Source organism: Globicephala melas, chromosome 9 (assembly GCF_963455315.2).
Source record: "Globicephala melas chromosome 9, mGloMel1.2, whole genome shotgun sequence".
In the NCBI taxonomy this organism is placed as follows: domain Eukaryota; kingdom Metazoa; phylum Chordata; class Mammalia; order Artiodactyla; family Delphinidae; genus Globicephala; species Globicephala melas.
The window spans coordinates 54264590-54283639 of NC_083322.1; the positions used below are offsets into that span (position 1 = coordinate 54264590).

General features: G+C 39.0%; 1 protein-coding gene across 9 annotated transcripts in view; it reads left to right on the plus strand.

Moving 5' to 3' along the window:
• The window catches only part of CDK14 (cyclin dependent kinase 14), a 716216-nt gene that overhangs the window by 510078 nt on the left and 187088 nt on the right, over window positions 1–19050 (plus strand). For all 9 annotated transcript variants that reach the window (XM_070046334.1, XM_070046337.1, XM_070046335.1 and 6 more), the window contains one exon: window positions 11458–11551. In XM_070046334.1, coding sequence (XP_069902435.1) covers window positions 11458–11551 — 94 coding nt within the window. The remainder of the gene's footprint in view (window positions 1–11457; window positions 11552–19050) is intronic.

The following is a 19050-nucleotide window of genomic DNA, read 5'->3' on the forward strand; positions in this document are numbered from 1 at the left end:
GTTGGGTCTTTGTTGCTGTGCACGGGCTTTATCTAGTTGCACTGAGCGGGAGCTACTCTTTGTTGCGGTGCATGGGCTTCTCATTGTGGTGAGTTCTCTTGTTGCGTAGTACGGGCTCTAGGCATGCAGGCTTCAGTAGTTGTGGCACATGGGCTTAGTTGCTCCATGGCATGTGGATCTTCCCGGACCAGGGCTCAAACCCATGTCCCCTGCATTGGCAGGTGGATTCTTAACCACTGGACCACCAGAGAAGTCCCTATCTACTTGTTTTAAACTGGTAGTCATTTAAGTTCAAACACCTTTCAAAAGATCTACATCTTTTTACCCCACTCGCTCACATTTTGTGTTTTTGATGTCATAATTTGCATCTTCATGTTTATCCCTTTACTGCTTATTGTAGTTATACTTGATTTTACAATTATTTTTGTCTTTTAATCTTCCTACTAGCTTATTTAAGTGGTTGATCCCCAGTCTTTACAGTATTTGCTTTTACTAGTGGGATTTTTCCTTTCCTGGATACTTACTTGTTGACGTAGCCTTTTATTTTCCACTTAGAGAAGACCCTTTAACTTCTTTTTGGATAGTTTTAGTATTGATGAACTCTTTTAGTTTTTGTTTGTCTGAGAATTTTTTTTTTTAATCTCTCTTTTGATTCTAAATGGTAATCTTGCTGGGTAGAGTTGCAGGTTTTTCTCTTTCATCACTTTAAATATATCATGCCACTCCCTTTTGGCCTGCAAAGTTTCTGCAGAAAAATCACCTGATCACCTTATGAGGGTTCCCTTGTATAGGACTCTTTATTTTTCTCTTGCTGCCTTTAGAATTCTCTCTTTGTCTTTTGGCATTTTAATTATGATATGTCTTGGTGTGGGTCTGTTTGGGTTCATCTTGTTTGTGATTCTCTGTGCTTCCTGTACCTGGATAGCTGTTTTCCTTCTTCAGGTTTGGGAATTTTTCAGGCATAATTTCATCAAATACATTTTCAGCCCTTTTTTCTCTCTCTCTACTCCTTCTAGCCCTCCTATAATGTGTATGTTGGTATGCTTGATGTCTCAGAGGTCCCTTAAACTATTCTCATTTAAGAAAAAAATTTTTTTTTGCTGTTCTGATTAGATTATTTCCATTATTCTATATTCCAGATCACTTATGTGTTCTTCTGTATCACCTAGTCTGCTGTTACTTCCTTCTAGTGTGTTTTTCATTTCAGTTATTGTATTCTTCATTTCTGACTGGTTATTTTTATATTTTCTACTTCCTTGTTAAAATGCTCACTGTATTCATCTATTCTTTTCCCTAATTCTATTAGCAGTCTTATTACTAATCTTTGAACTATTTATCTGATAAATCATTTATTTCTGTTTCATTATTGTTTTCTTCAGGGGTTTTCTCTTGTTCTTTTAATTAAGACAAATTCCACTGTCTTCTCATTTTGCTTATCTTTCTCCATCTCTTTGAAATTAGGTGAAACCATTACCTATTGTGATCTTGAAGGGGTGTCCTTATGTGGAAGCATCCTTATATAGTCTGTCTGTGCCCATTGGCTTTGGTGGGAGAACTGGATCTGATGTAAACATGAGTCTTCTCTTTCCCCAGAGCGTACTGGCAGCTATCACCTTGGTAGGAAGTGGGACTAGAGATGGAGTGGCTAGAGCAAGAACTAGGTGTGAGCTGGGGCTTCCCCTATTCTTAGTGGCAAACTCCAGTCTACTGGGGGCAAGGTCAGGTCCCAAGCTGCTGGAGCAGAAGCTGTGAGGGTCAGGTCTGAGCTGGGTCAACTCCATCTGACTGTGTTCTCCCCTCTTCCAGCACGAGCACCCTTGCCCCAGAAGGGCATAGTGCTGGATCAAGAGGGGCTGGCTAGATTCTTTGTGTGGATCTGGATGTGGGTTGTGGCAGAGTACTGAACTGCTTCTGGTGCATTGCCCCCTTAGGTGCCAGAAGTGGCCACTGTTACCCCATTCAGGTGCCATTTGGGATCTGAGCTGACTGGCTCTGAGCTGGCTCCATCCTTCACAACAATTCACTCTGCTTGTCCGTAGTAGCCCTCACCTAGTGTGGAGCTGCACTGCAAAGCAAGTGGGGCCAGAATGAACACTTGGCTCAGCTGGGTCGCATGCCAGAGTGGTCATGGGAAACTGGCCAGAGTCTGGTGTAGTTTCAGTTTGCTTTCTCCACCTTGTTTTGTGAGTAAGCAAGTGTGTGTTCACACTTCACAAGTGGAGTCCAGGTTTCTTACAGCCCCTGTGTGAGTCATACTGGTTTTCTAACCAGCTGAGGGGAGTCTTTCTTCCCACTGTTGGAACTCAGGGCTTGGCGGCCCAATATGTGGCTCTAACAGCTCACTCCCCAGGGAAGATCTCCCTCCTCTTCTGAGTCCCCTCCCAAGAGCACAGGTCCCGACCTGACTGCTTCTCTTCCCTTCCTATCTGATTACATATCTGTCTCTCTTATGGGTTGTATAAGTCTTTCTGCGAGTTTTCAGTTAGTTTTCAGTGAGAATTGCTCCACATGTATATATATTTTTGATGTGTTTGTTGGGTTCCACATCTTCCTGGTATACCTTCTTGCTCTTAATCTCCTTCAAATTTGATGAAAACAATGTGTTAAAACTCATCTGCCAAGGGGGACCTTCAAGATGGCGGAGGAATAAGACGTGGAGATCACCTTCCTCCCCACAAATACACCAAATATACATAAACATGTGGAGCAACTGCTACAGAGCACCTACTGAACACTGGCAGAAGACCTCAGACTTCTGAAAAGGCAAGAAAATCCCCTCGTACCTGGGTAGGGCAAAAGAAAAAAGAAACAACAGAGACAAAAGCATAGGGTTAGGACCTGCACCTCTGGGAGAGAGCTGTGAAGGAGGAAAGGTTTCCACACACTAGGAAGCCCCTTCGCGGTTGGAGACTGTGGGTGGCAGAGGGGGGAAGCTTCGGAGCCACGGAGGAGAGCGCAGCAACAGGGTTGCAGAGGGCAAAGCGGAGAGATTCCTGCACAGAGGATCAGTGCTGACCAGCACTCACCAGTCTGAGAGGCTTGTCTGCTCACCCGGTGGGGCGGGTGGGGGCTGGGAGCTGCGGCTCGGGCTTCGGAGGTCAGATCCCAGGGAGAGGACTGGGGTTGGCTGCATGAACACAGCGTGAACGGGGCTAGTGCGCCACAGCTAGCCATGAGGGAGTCCAGGAAAAACTCTGGAATTGCCTAAGAGTCAAGAGACCATTGTTTCAGGGTGTGCAAGGAGAGGGGATTCCTTCCCTTCTGCCCACAGAAGGCACAGCACTGCCTTATTGAGCTCCAGAGCTGGGCGCGAGCCACGGCTATCAGCTTGGACACCACAGACAAGCATGAAATGCTAATGCTGCTGCTGCAGCCACCAAGAATCCTGTGTGCGAGCACAGGTCACTATCCACAGCCCCCCGGGAGCCTGTGCAGCCCGCCACTGCCAGGGTCCCCTGATCCAGAGACAACTTCCCTGGGAGAACTCACGGTGCGCCTCAAGCTGTTGCAATGTCACACCAACCTCTGCTGTGGCAGTCTTGCCCTGCATTCCACTTATAACTACCATACCCCTCCCCACCCCCGCGTGAGTGAGCCAGGGCCCCCTAATCAGCCGCTGCTTTAACCTCATCCTGTCTGGGTAGGAACATAAGCCTGAGGGCACCCTACATGCACAGGTGGGGCCAAAACCAAAGCTGAACCCCGGGAGCTGTGCAAAGAAGAGAAAGGGAAATTTCTCCGTGCAGCCTCAAGAGCAGTGGATTAAATCTCCACAATCAACTTGATGTACCCTGCATCTGTGGAACACCTGAATAGAAAATGAATCAACCCAAAACTAAGGCGGTAGACTTTGGGAGCAACTGTAGGCTTGGGGTTTGCTGTCTGTGACTGACTTGTTTCTGATTTTTATGTTTATCTTAGTATAGTTTTTAGTGCTTGTTATTGTTGGAGGATTTGCTTATTGCTTTGGTTTCTCTCTCCTTTTTTTAAATTACTTTCGAATTTTTTAAATTTTAATAATTTTTAAATTTTATTTAGTTTTTACTTTTTATTTTTATTATTTTTTTCTCCCTTTTCTTCTGAGCCGTGTGGCTGACAGGGTCTTGGTGCTCCAGCCTGGTGTCAGGCCTGAGCCTCTGAGATGGGAGAGTAGAGTTAAGGACATCAATCGGTGAAAGCTCTCCCAGAGATCTCTGTCTCAGCTCTAAGACCCAGCTACACCCAACGGTCAGCAAGCTCCAGTGCTGGACGCTCCATGCCAAACAACTAGCAAGACAGGAACACAGACCCACCCATTAGCAGAGAGGCTGCCTGAAATCATAATGAGTTCACAGAAACCCCAAAACACACCACCAGGTGCAGCCCTGCCCACCAGAACGACAAGATCCAGCCCCACCCACCAGAACACAGGCACCAGTCCCCTCCACCAGGAAACCTACACAACCCACTGAACCAACCTGACCCACTGGGGACAGACACCAAAAACAATGGGAACTACAAACCTGTAGCCTGCGAAAAGGAGACCCCCAAACACAGTAAGTTAAGTTAATGGGAAGACAGAGAAATATGCAGCAGATGAAGGAGCAAAGTAAAAACCCACCAGACCAAACAAATGAAGAGGAAATAGGCAGTCTACCTGAAAAAGAATTCAGAGTAATAATAGTAAAGAGGATCCAAAATCTTGGAAGTAGAATGGAGAAAATAGAAGAAATGTTTAACAAGGACCTAGAAAAGCTAACGAGCAAACAAACAATGATGAACAACACAATACATGAAATTAAAAATTCTCTAGAAGGAATCAATAGCAGAATAACTGAGGTAGAAGAACGGATAAGTGACCTGAAATATAAAATAGTGGGAAAAACTACTGCAGGACAGAATAAAGAAAAAAAATGAAAAGAATTGAGGACAGTCTCAGAGTCCACTGGGACAACATTAAACACACCAACATTTGAATTATAGGGGTTCCAGAAGAAGAGAAAAACAAAGGGTCTGAGATAATACTTGAAGAGATTATAGTCGAAAACTTCCCCAATATAAGAAAGGAAATAGGCAAGTCCAGGAAGCACAGAGAGTCCCATACAGGATAAATCCAAGGAGAAACACGCCAAGACACATATTGATCAAACTATCAAAAATTAAATACAAAGAAAAAATATTAAAAGCAGCAGGGAAAAGGAACAAATAAATACAAGGGAATCCCCATAAGGTTAACAGCTGATCTTTCAACAGAAACTCTGCAAGCCAGAAGGGAGTGGCAGGACATATTTAAAGTGATGAAGGGGAAAAACCTATAACCAAGATTATTCTAACAGCAAGGATCTCATTCATATTCGATGGAGCAATCAAAACCTTTATAGACAAGCAAAAGTTAAGAGAATTCAGCGCCACCAAACCAGCTTTACAACAAATGCTAAAGGAACTTCTCTAGGCAGGAAACACAAGAGAAGGAAAAGACCTCCAAAAACAAACCTGAAACAATTAAGAAAATGGTAATAGGAACATACATATTGATAATTACCTTAAATGTACATGGATTAAATGCCCCAATCAAAAGACATAGACTGGGTGAATGGATACAAACACAAGACTCATAAATATGCTGTCTACAAGAGACCCACTTCAGACCCAGGGACACATACAGACTGAAAGTGAGGGGATGGAAAAAGAGATTCCATGCAAATGGAAATCAAAAGAAAGCTGGAGTAGCAATTCTCATATCAGACAAAATAGACTTTAAAGCAAAGAGTATTACAAGAGAGAAGAACAGTACATAATAATCAAGGGATCAATCCAAGAAGAAGATATAATAATTGTAAATATTTATTCACCAACATAGGAGCACCTCAATACATAAGGCAGATGCTAACAGCCACAAAAGGGGAAAACGACAGTAACACAATCATGGTAGGGGACTTTAATACACCAATGAAAATAAATAAGGAAACACAAGCTCTAAATGATGCATTAAACAAGATAGCCTTAATTGATATTTATAGGGCAGTCTGTCCAAAAACAACAGAATACACTTTCTTCTCAAGTGCTCATGGACCATTCTCCAGGCTATATCATATCTTGGGTCACAACTTGAGCCTGGAAAATTAGAGAAAATTGAAATCATATCAAGTGTCTTTTCCCACCACAACACTATGAGACTAGATATCAATTACAGGAAAAAAAACTGTGAAAAATGCAAACACATGGAGGCTAAACAATATGCTACTAAATAACCAAAAGATCACTGAAGAAATCAAAGAGGAAATCCAAAAATACCTAGAAACAATTGACAATGAAAACACGAAGACCCAAAACCTATGGGATGCAGCAAAAGCATTTCTAAGAGGGAAGTTTATAGCAATACAGTTGTACCTCAAGAAACAAGAAACACCTCAAATAAACAATCTAAACTTACACCTAAAGCATTTAGAGAAAGAAGAACAAAAAAACCCCCAAAGTTAGCAGAAGGAAAGAAATCATCAAAGATCAGATCAGAAATAAATGAAAAAGAAATTACGGAAACAATAGCAAAGATCAATGAAACTAAAAGCTGGTTCTTTCAGAAGATAAACAAAATTCATAAACCATTAGCCAGACTCATCAAGAAAGAAAAAAAAGGAGAAGACTCAAATTAATAAGATTAGAAATGAAAAAGGAGAAGTAACAACTGACCCTGCATAAATACAAAGAATCATAGGGGATTGCTACAAGCAACTATATGCCAATAAAATGCACAACCTGGAAGAAATGGACAAATTCTTAGAAAAGCCCAACCTTCTGAGACTGAACCAGGAAGAAATAGAAAATTTAAACAGACCAATCACAAGAACTGAAATTGAGACTGTGATTAAAAATCTTCCAAAAAACAAAATCCCAGGACTAGATGGCTTCATAGTGAATTCTATCAAACATTTAGAGAAGAGCTAACAGCTATCGTTCTCAAACTCTTCCAAAATATAACAGAGGAAGGAACACTCCCAAACTCATTCTACGAGGCCACCATCACCCTGATACCAAAGGCAGAGATGTCACAAAAAAAGAAAACTACAGACCAATATAACTGATGAACATAGATGCAATAATCCTCAACAAAATACTAGCAAACAGAATCCAACAGCACATTATACGGATCATACACCATGATCAAGTGGGGTTTATTCCAGGAATGCAAGGATTCTTCAATATACGCAAATCAATCAACGTGATACACCATATTAACAAATTGAAGGAGAAAAACCATATGATCATCTCAATAGATGCAGAGAAAGCTTTTGACAAAATTCAACACCCATGTATGATAAAAACCCTGCAGAAAGTAGGCATAGAGGGAACTTTCCTCAACATAATAAAGGCCATATATGACAAACCCACAGCCAACATCATCCTCAATGGTGGAAAAATGAAAGCATTTCCACTAAGATCAGGAACAAGACAAGGTTGCCCACTCTCACCACTCTTATTCAACATAGTTTTGGAAGTTTTAGCCACAGCAATCAGAGAAGAAAAGGAAATAAAAGGAATCCAAATGGGAAAAGAAGAAGTAAAGCTGTCACTGTTTGCAGATGACATGATACTATACATAGAGAATCCTAAAGATGCTATCAGAAAACTACTAGAGCTAATCAATGAATTTGGTAAAGTAGCAGGATACAAAATTAATGCACAGAAATCTCTTATACACTAATGATGAAAAATCTGAAAAGAGTAATTAAGGAAACACTCCCATTTACCATTGCAGCAACAACAACAAAAAAACCTAGTAATAAACCTACCTAAGGAGACAAAAGACCTATATGCAGAAAACTATAAGACACTGATGAAAGAAATTGATACAAGCAGATGGAGAGATATACCATGTTCTTAGATTGGAAGAATCAACATTGTGAAAATGATTCTACTTCCCAAAGCAATCTACAGATTCAGTGCAATCCCTATCTAACTACCAACGGCATTTTTCACAGAACTAGAACAAAAACTGCACAATTTGTATGGAAATACAAAAGACACCAAATAGCCAAAAGAATCTTGAGCAAGAAAAACGGAGCTGGAGGAATCAGGCTCCCTGACTTCAGACTATACTACAGAGCTACAGTAAACAGTACAGTATGGTACTGGCACAAAAACAGAAATATAGATCAATGGAACAGGATAGAAAGCCCAGAGATAAACCCACGCACATATGGTCACCTTATCTTTGATAAAGGAGGCAAGAATGTACAATGGAGAAAAGACAGCCTCTTCCATAAGTGGTGCTGGGAAAACTTGACAAGTACATGTAAAAGAATGAAATTAGAGCACTCCCTAACACCATACACAAAAATAAACTCAAAATGGATTAATGACCTAAATGTAAGTCCAGACACTCTAAAACTCTTAGAGGAAAACATAGGCAGAACACTCTATGACATAAATCACAGCAAGATCCTTTTCGACCCACCTCCTAGAGAAATGGAATTAAAATAAAAAAAAAAATGGGGCTTCCCTGGTGGCGCAGTGGTTGAGAGTCCGCCTGCCGATGCAGGGGACACGGGTTCCTGCCCCGGTCCAGGAAGATCTCACATGCCATGGAGCGACTGGGCCCGTGAGCCGTGGCCGCTGAGCCTGCGCGTTTGGAGCCTGTGCTCTGCAACGGGAAAGGCCACAACAGTGAGAGGCCTGCACACCACAAAAAAAATAATAAAATGAATAAATAAGTAAACAAATGGGACCACATGAAACTTAAAAGCTTTTTAACAGCAATGGAAACCATAAACAAGACGAAACGACAACGCTCTTTGTCTATTGAATGGGAGAAAATATTTGCAAGCGAAGCAACTGACAAAGGATTAATCTCCAAAATTTACAAGCAGCTCATACGACTCAATATCAAAAAATCAACAACCCACTCCAGAAATGGGCAGAAGACCTAAATAGACATTTCTCCAAAGAAGATATACAGATTGCCAACAAACACATGAAAAGATGCTCAACATCACTGATCATTAGAGAAATGCAAGTCAAAACTACAATGAGGTATCACCTCACACTGGTCAGAATGGCCAACTTCAAAAAATCTACAAACAGTGCTGGGAGGGTGTGGAGAAGATGGAACCCTCTTGTACTGTTGGTGGGAATGTAAATTGATACAGCCACTATGAAGAACTGTATGGAGGTTGCTTAAAAAACTAAAAATAGAACTACCATATGACCCAGCAATCCCACTACTGGGCATATACCCTGAGAAAACCGTATTTCAAGAAGAGTCATGTACCACAGTGTTCATTGCAGCTCTGTTTACAGTAGCCAGGTAATGGAAGCAACCTAAATGGCCATCGGCCGATGAATGGATAAAGAAAATGTGGCCCGTATATACAATGGAATATTACTCAGCCATAAAAAGAAAGGAAATTGAGTTATTTGTAGTGAGGTGGATGGACCTAGAGACTGTCTTACAGAATGAAGTAAGTCAGAAAGAGAAAAGCAAATACCGTATGCTAAACATACATATAGAATCTAAAAAAAAAAAAAATGGTTCTGAAGAGCCTAGGGGCAGGACAGGAATAACGATGCAGACATAGAGAATGGACTTGAGGACACGGGGAATGGGGAAGGGTAAGCTGGGATCAAGTGAGAGAGTGGCATGGATATATATACACTGTCAAGTGTAAAATAGGTAGCTAGTGGGAAGCAGCCACATAGCACAAGGAGATCAGCTCAGTGCTTTGTGACCACCTGGATGGGTGGGGTAGGAAGAGTGGGAGGGAGACCCAAGAAGGAGGGTATATCGGGATATATGTATATGTATAGCTGATTTCCTTTGTTATACAGCAGAAACTAATACAACTTTGTAAAGCAATTATACTCCAATAAAGATGTTAAAATAAATAAGAATAAAAACTCATCTCCCTAGAATACTGACTTTGAAATTAATTCATTATTAAATGGAATTTTTTAATGATATAAAGTACCATTTGTTTTCAGTCATTTTCACTGTATATACTATTGGTGTTTAATTTGGATAAAAATTATGTGGTGTAATAGAGAAGAGATTTCTGCTAATGGATTACTTCTTTAATTCAAAGTATTGTTTACATACAACTGGGGCAGGTATAGAGAAGTAAGGCATTGTCTTTAACCTCTAGAGGATCTGAAATAAATACACAAGGGACTGCTCACTCTAAATTGAATACGAGTGCAGCAATTGACGAAGTGTCCCAATATGTTGATGATTTTATTAGTATCCTTTCAGGCAACATAAACCCATTAAAGGTAGAACCATTAAAAAAAAAATCCTAGAGAATTGCTAGAAGTTAGAGAGATCTAGCAAAAACACTGGTTTATCAGAATATCCAGGCCTTAAGAAGGTGGGAACCAGGTCAATTCAGGGAACTTCATCTGCAGGAAGGTGGCCATTCTTGCAAGTTCTTTGCCTTTAATGTGACTTATTTCATCAACATATGCTAGTTTCTTTCCATCCTGGTCCCAGGTGACTTTATCTCCAAACTTTCAGTAGAAGTATCTGATTGGCTGTCTGCCTGTACTGTGGATTCGGTGTTCCTGTTGGGTTCTGTGGTCTGGGAGGCAAGGTCTCCTGGTATGCTCGACTGCCTTACCAGATAGGAACTGTGAGCCTGGCAGAAGAATTGGACCATAGTAGATGACTGATAATGAATAAGAGCTTAAGAAATAAACTCATAGAGGGAGCTGTCCTGTCTGGCAGAATGTTCATGGAAGGCTTTGTAGAAGAGATTACATTTAAATTATATTATATAGGTTGGGTTGGATTTACATGTCAAGAGCAAACAAATGAAGAAAAAGGGAGTTCTAGGTATTAGAGTAACTTGAGCCAAGTTGTATAGGTTTATGCTTGGCCTGTGGACAGATCAGTATGGCTCAGAGATCCTCAGTGTAGCTGCCCTAAATCACCTGAGAAGCCCGAGTCAATGCGTTGCCTCTAACTGACTGAAACAGAGTCTCTGGGGTTTGTGTTCAGATCATTTGCATTTTTTAAAAGTTCCCCAAATGATTTTGATGCAAAGAGAGCTTTGAGCCCTGGACAGCTATAGCGGATAATACATTATGAATTTGTGAAATAGAGTTGGAAAAGGATGTTAGAACAAGACTATGGAGGCTTTCTATATCAAGCTAAGGAGTTTCTTCTCCATATCCTGTGAGTAACGTAGTCAGTGAGGCTTATATTTTATTGGTTTGCACCATTTTCTGAGCCTATGTAGTTGCATCTACTTGGAGTCCTTTCTGGGCAGTAGACAGAGAAGGGAAAGGAAAGTTAAGGGATCTAGGTACATGTGGCACAGCCCTTTATACTTATTTAGAATATTATTTGTTCATTGTTTCTCCTTTGTAGGAGTAGATGTTCTAATTTCAGATTTAGATGTTCTAATTAGATGTTCTAATTCCAGATTTAGTATTCTTAGCAGAGTATATTGATGTTTTAGTAACAGTTCTTTCTTCTCTCTTTAGGGGAGTCGGCTGCATCTTTGTTGAAATGATCCAAGGAGTTGCTGCTTTTCCAGGAATGAAAGACATTCAGGATCAACTTGAACGAATATTTCTGGTAAGTTATTTACAGAATACTTCTGAAAAAAATTGGACTTGAATGCATCCCTCAGTGACAAATCCTACAGTGGTAGTGGAAAATAATTTCAAACAAATTTGTTGGTTGTCACATTTAATTCTAACATATTTTTGGATCTTTGCAAAAGCAGGAAATTAGTGAAGAATTGTGTTTTTAAACTACTGCACATGAATAATATGCCAAAATGGTAAGAAAGGGTAGGATGTCAGAGGCAATATAGAAGAGTGGGTTAAAAACGAAGGCTCTGACAAAAATTCCAAATAATTTATATAGATATCCCCCCTTCAAGTAGGTGTATCTTATTCCCTCCCACTCCTACCCACTTAAATGTGGGCTTTGATTGGTAACTTTTTTTCTAAAAAGTAGAGCATGGAATGAAGGGAAGGGAAGATAGTAACTTCAAAATGGAGAAACCAGGCAAATGGTACTTTAGCCCGGTCTTCAAGGTTAAGATCATCAAAGATAAGTCACATTGGTAGTATGTACCCTTTGTATAATGTATTGAGAATGGTACTTCTCCTCTGTAGTCTTCCTCCGAAAACCATAACCCCAGCCTAATCTGGAAAGCCACATCGCACAAACCCAAACTGAGGGACATTTACAAAATACCTGACTAGTACTTTTCAAAACTGTCAAGGTCATGAAAAACAGGGAAAGTCTGAAAAACTGTCACAGCCCAGAGGAGGCTAGGGAGACATGACAGCGTAATGTAATGTGGTATCCTCCACAGAATCCTGAGACAGAAGAAGAACATTAGGGAAAAATGAGTTAAATACAAGTGAAGTGTGCAGTTTAGTTAATATCAGCATAGCAGTGTGTGCTCTTTAGGTGTGATGGAAGTTCCCTGTAATGTAAGATTTCATCAATCAGGGAAACTGGTGAGGAGTATATAGGAACTGTCTGTATTACTGTTCACAACTTTTCTATAAATCTAAAACTATTCTAAAATTTTAAATTAAAAAAATTTTGTAAATCTGTGAAAAATAAAAATAAAATTTGTTCTGTAGCCAGATGAGCTGGTTTTGTCACCTGCTCTGGTCACTTTGGGCAAGGGACTTAGTTCTCTGAACTTTAGTTTTCCTGTGGGTAAAATAAGGGATAATGATAACATCTACCTCATAGATTGTTTTGAGGAATAATTAACTTAATTACATAAAGTGCTTTTAGAACTATGCCTGACACATAATAAATACCCAATAGATGTGTTGTTATTATTTTAATCAAATCATTTTTATACCAGATATTTTCATTCAGTGAAACTTCCACACTAGCTAATATTCATATAAACTTATTTAAAACATGGAATAAGAGCTAGACAAATTAATTTTTTTGTTAAAAGGAGTCAGACTATATACATTGTAGCAGTTAACCACATTATCATACTTTTTAAAAATAAATCTCCCATGTGAAATCACTGGGGCACATTTTAGAATGGACCTTGTGAAGACATGCACTTACTGGATTATGCAAGTACACCCTTAAAATGTAGCTTTCATATTAAGTATAAGGACCACAGGAGGGTATAGTGATATGAATTGAGGCTCCATCACTGCTGTGTTCACCTTGATGTCAGCATTAAATGATAAGAAAAGGAATAAGAAAACTAGAAAATCAAAGCACACGTGATTCCACCATGCAGTATCCTATACCCCAGGCATCCCTGTGTATTCACAGTGGGTGGACAAACAGCAGAGTCTCTAATATTATAGAAACTTTCTTCAAAGTCTTATCTTATTGGTTTCTTCTCTCAGAGGCTGTCTGTATCCACTTCCTTTCAGTTTTACTTAATTATTATTATCCATAAATTCCCACACAGAGTGTTAAAATAATGTCTTATGATTATAATAATGCAGCCTTATAATGGAAAATTCCCACAATGTCAAAAAGTATAAAAGTTGAAAAACCCCTTTGTCCTACTACCCAGAGAAAATTACTTTTAGTATTTTGGTATATATCTTCCATTTCAACACATGTTAAAAAAATTAAATTGTATCTTGTATACTATTTTGTAACTTTCTTTTTTCACTTAACAATAGGTAGTTAACACCTTTCATTGGAAAATAAATCCAGAAACTTATCATCATTCTTAGTGATGAGTATTTCATCGTATGGATGAGAATTATTTGCTTAATCAGCCTGATATTGTTTATAGTCTTTAACTATTATAAAGCGCTGTCAGAAATATTCTTTGCACAGTTATCCTATTAGTTAAGAAAAATTATTAGAATTGAAAGTCCTGAATTGAATACAGTTTAATTTTCATAAGTCTATTGACCATTCTTATACTTCATTCCCTCCATCTAAACTCATGAAACACTTCCTTCTCTCTGTTGTCAAGAAAGTCGCTTACTGATTTCATTGAGATTGTATTGAGCCTATAGATTATATTACAAAGAAATGATATAAAATGAACTTTCCCAGCTAAGAAAAAATAATATCTCTTTATTCATATTTCATGGCCCTTAGCATAAATTTAACATAAACATATTTCTCTTTTCCTTTTTTCTAATCAAGCCTTTATTTTCATTCAGCTATTTTAAGTAACTTTCCACAGTTATCTTCCCCAAAATACAATAAACTTGTTCACATATTGTGAAAAACATGACAGGAGAGGGAATTTTAATGGGCTATACTTTGCATCATATAGATCTTTATGCCAAAACATATCTTTAAATATTTAGCTTTTTAATTTATTTAAAGCTTAAATATAATAATACCACTTAATTATATTCTGATAATAATTTCCTAAACTTTAGATTCCACTTAACTATTCACTGTGATAGCTATTGAACAATACTTATATAACCTTGTCAAATTACCTATTTTTTATGCTAAAATCATTAATTTACTATATTTGAAATCAGAAAACTTCAAAGCGAAATTATATAGAAAGAAATATCCCTACATACACATTATTTCAGGGTAAATTTAAAAGAAAAAGAAATGGTTGTATAAATGAGGTATATTCTATAGCAGTTGTACCAAAAATTTTGTTTCATGAAAACATAGTTTATTGATATAGCTTAGTCAAAGTTATAATTTTCAATATTATTTTTATAATGTAAGTCATTTCCAGTAGGTACTATCTTGTTGAATTGCTTCTTGTATGGAGATTTTGTTATTATTTCTTAATTTTATGACAATTATTTCCTAATTTTATGGGTATTCAGAGACCTTTGAGCCATGACTAGGCTTTTAATAAATCAGAGAAATACATCATTGTAAATTGTCTATGGGAATATTGATACACCAAGCTACTGTTTGCTCTTATTAGACCACAGAGACGCTTAAATGCGGATAAGCATCATGATTTATGGTAATAACTCCTTCATTTACTGTAGTTTATTTTACACGTGTAATGATTTTTACAAGTAAAATGTCCTTTGGTAATTAGGAGATAAAGATCCTCATCTATATAAAATTGCTGCTTTAGAATTAAATAATGTTATGTTTTACCCTGAAGAATTAGACATGACCAAAAAAGAAAAGAGAGAGAAATCTGCAAACTTCTTTTGACAGTAAATGTTATCATCTTAAATATTTTATTTCCTCCCCTGAATTGTTTAAATTTGCAAATGTTAGCCATATGACACATTAAACAAGCAGACTCTCTCAGGAGTTGTGCGATCATTGGAAGTAGAAATTTTACTAACCCAATGTGGTTGAATCACTGGGAAAAAATGCTTTTTCTTGGTGACCTTTTATGTCTGGTCTGAAGAGGAATAACTTTTAAATGTGATTAAATCCACTTTCACGGGCTTCTCATGTAAACTGCCAGAGACTCTTTTCTAAAGCAGCAGTTGTGTATCTGGCCTCTTGTAAAGCAATGCCAAGAAGATAATCAACTTTGAAAAGTCACGAAACATGGAATTGTTTGTTTTGTTTTGTGTTTTAATACAGGGATTAAGTCCATTCATTTGTGAACTGTATATAGAAAGGTGGTTGATTAATAACTTTGAAGCACAGAATTCAAGCTTGTTACCCAAGATAACTAATATAATTAACTCCTACACACTGAGTCTTTATGTGAAAAGCAACAAAGATCAGTCACTAGAGCCTTTATATCTTTCTTTTGAAGGTTTTCTTTTTCTTGTTTTTTCTTTTTCCTTCCTTTGGTGGGAAGGAGCAGTTCACATTCTTAACAAGTCCAGTGCATTCACTTCCACAACATAGTAACTGTGTTGCTCTATGTAAGGTGAACTGGCTATACTGCCGTCTGAGATTTCACCATTAAATCATTTTCCTTGAAACTGTGATGCTCATATACAAGAAAGGAAGGAAAGTGATAGAATTTTGACAAATTATATTCAAGACATTTTGAATTGCCAGGTGAACGGGCACCTACTTCTCTAAGCAGTAACTCTGCTATTACAGTAAAAGAGTGATTTATATCATTTCTTCAGCGTTACTCATTTTTTAATGTGTCACGATGTTTTCTGTTCACCTTTGTTAGCTGCGAAAATAAGCAGTAGATGTATTCACCCAGGTAAATATATATATTCAGAGTGACAAAATCAGAACTAATATTCTAATCGTATTCTAATCATATTGTTCTGAATTGAAAAAGAACTCTACTTGATGGAACCCTGGGAGCATTCTTCTGCCACTTCAGAACAGCTGAACAAATGGCAGAGAGTGCTTGCACAGCTGTCTGAAACCTTTGACAGATGCTTCTGGGTTTGTATGGCTCATGGCCCCAGAGTACAGCAGCCACGACAGAGGGGCTGGCATGATTGTGTTCCGGGGGCCTGTTCTAGTTCTCCCTGCCTTTGACTGTTGATTAACCCCAAGAGGCTCACTTTTCCCTGTCTCCTGGTCTTCTGGTTTGCAACGGAGTTTCATCCACCAGTTATTTGTTAACATATTGTACATTATTTGATTGGTACAGTTGTTAGAATGTTTCTCTTCCGTGTATATATCATTCAGAATTTAAAAGAGAGTGTGTGTGTGTATTTGTGTGTGTGTGAAAAGAGCCTCTGGCAACTTTGAAATCTACTACTCAGCCTGGCTTTTGAGTCAGATCCTTCCTTAAGCCTCTGTGTTTTACAATTGAACTGACTGCCGAGACGTAACCTGTAGACCCAGTTCCAGTCCTTGTTTCCCCATCCTGGCTCTCTTTCCAGGATATTAATGGGAACCATAACCCTGAGGTTTCATGATTGGCTAGAACGGCCATATAGAATGTAAAAGAAAGTTGACACCACCTCCTTTGATGGTCATTACCATCCAATTGGATGTAGCAGCCACATTGTTAAGATGGAATATTGCTGTCACAGATTTGTATCTTCACTTCCATCATTGGGTTGCTTGAGGTGGACGTCCGCCATACTTCTTCAGCACTCCCTCTGCAACACTAGGTACAATGGAGATGGAAAGGAATTCTGTGCCAGGGTATCTGCCCTGGAGCAAATGAGGGCAATCAAGATAGACAGGCAAGACATACCATTAGAAATGGAGTCATGAAAAATTGCTGAGCAATTGATCAGCAGATGGGAGATCCAGTAATATAGTAGATCCTGTATTAGTTAAAATACTAAACTCTAAGCATTCAATATTGAATTCTAATCCTAGATTGTTTTTTTTCCCTGAACAAGTCACCTTTTCTAATTGGATTGTAGTTTCTGCATCTGTAAAGGGAGGAATTGAACTAAATGATTTCAATAGTGTCTTGCGGCTCTAACCTTTTTTAATTCTAAAAATGCATATTACAGGATTATGCGTAAGGGCTGTGGGTGTTCAAAGGAAATTCTAAGAACATTTTTTTTAAGCTTGGAAGGAAGTATAAGATTTGAAGTGGAGTAAAGGATATGGGGAACATCAGGCAACGGTCCAGGAGTGGAGTAGGCACAGTAGGAGTCTGTCCTGTATGCATGGAAGGTGAGATAGGATGTTGAAGTTTGGACTTTGATAGATTGAGGACTTTTAATTTTATTTTGTCTATAAGTAATAAGGAGACAGTACAATTTTTAACAAAAGAATAATAAAGTTAAAGTGACATTTCAGCAAAATTAATGTAATATGATATAATGATAAACTCAACTATATAAAGGCTGACAGAAGGAGAGAACTAAGCAATACATGTTGGAGTGAAGGATACTGAAAATATTAAGCAATGTTTTTTAAAGCTGATTTTAGAAAAAGTCGGGGAGATGGATTATAATACCACCTACCCTGAAATAATGCCTCTTTTAATACACGTTTCTTTCAAATCTCATCAATAGTCCTGGTTATTTCCATGGTGGCAAATCTTTTTCAGAATCTTAAGCTTATAAAAAATAAGGCAGCTAGAAAAATTTTAAAGCCGTATGAAAAGAAATTAAAACCACCATTTAGAGATAACCAGTGTTAAATATTTTTGTATTTTCTTTTCTAGATTTTCACCATTGGGTTAATACTAGATTTATGGGTTTTGTATTCAGCTTCTCTTTATTTTCACATTTAATAGGGAGCAGGGGCTTCCCTGGTGGCGCAGTGGTTGAGAGTCCGCCTGCCGATGCAGGGGACACGGGTTCGTGCCCCGGTCTGGGAAGATCCCACATGCCGCGGAGCGGCTGGGCCCGTGAACCATGGCTGCTGAGCCTGCGCGTCCGGAGCCTGTGCTCCGCGATGGGAGAGGCCACAACAGTGAGAGGCCCACGTACCGCAAAAAAAAAAAAAAAAAAAAAAAAGCATAATAGGGAGCAATTTCCAAGCCATTAATATGTGCTTGAAAATATCATTTTAATTATGCTATAATATCTTATTAATGTTCCCAAGTGTACTAACACATTACCCTATTACAGTACTAGGTAATTTGCTTACGGTTTTTATGCTACAGTAAATTTTATCCCATTCAGTTATACTTTCAACAAGAATTTTTAGGCATCTATTCCGTGCCAGGCTCTGTGCCTACAGGCAGTGGAAAACCAACAGACACGGTCCCTGCTCACCTCAAATGTACTGTTAGCTGTGCTACATTAGAACAGCTTCCAGACAGTCAGGTCAGGAGGATGTTGTTGCAAAACTGTTGTAATACATCTTGTACATAAATGATTTGAAAGAGAAAGGAGTCAAAGATAACTTCAGAGTTTCAAGCTTGGGGAACTAAGTGCTCCATGAAGTCATGGAAAATAATGGGGACATTGAAAAGGAGTGCCACTGGGACTTCCCTCGTGCTGCAGTGGTTGAGAATCCGCCTGCCAGTGCAGGGGACATGGGTTTGATCCCTGGTCCGGGAAGATCCCACATGCCACGGAGCAACTAAGCCTGTGCACCACAACTACTGAGCCTGCAGTCTAGAGCCCCTGAGCCACAGCTACTGAGCCCATGTGCCACAACTACTGAGCCTGTGCTCTAGAGCCCACAAGACACAAGTACTGAGCCTGCGCTCTAGAGCCCACGAGACACAACTACTGAGCCCCTGTGCCTAGAGCCCATGCTCTGCAACAAGAGAAGCCACTGCAATGAGAAGCCCGTGCTCTGCAACGAAGAGTAGCCCC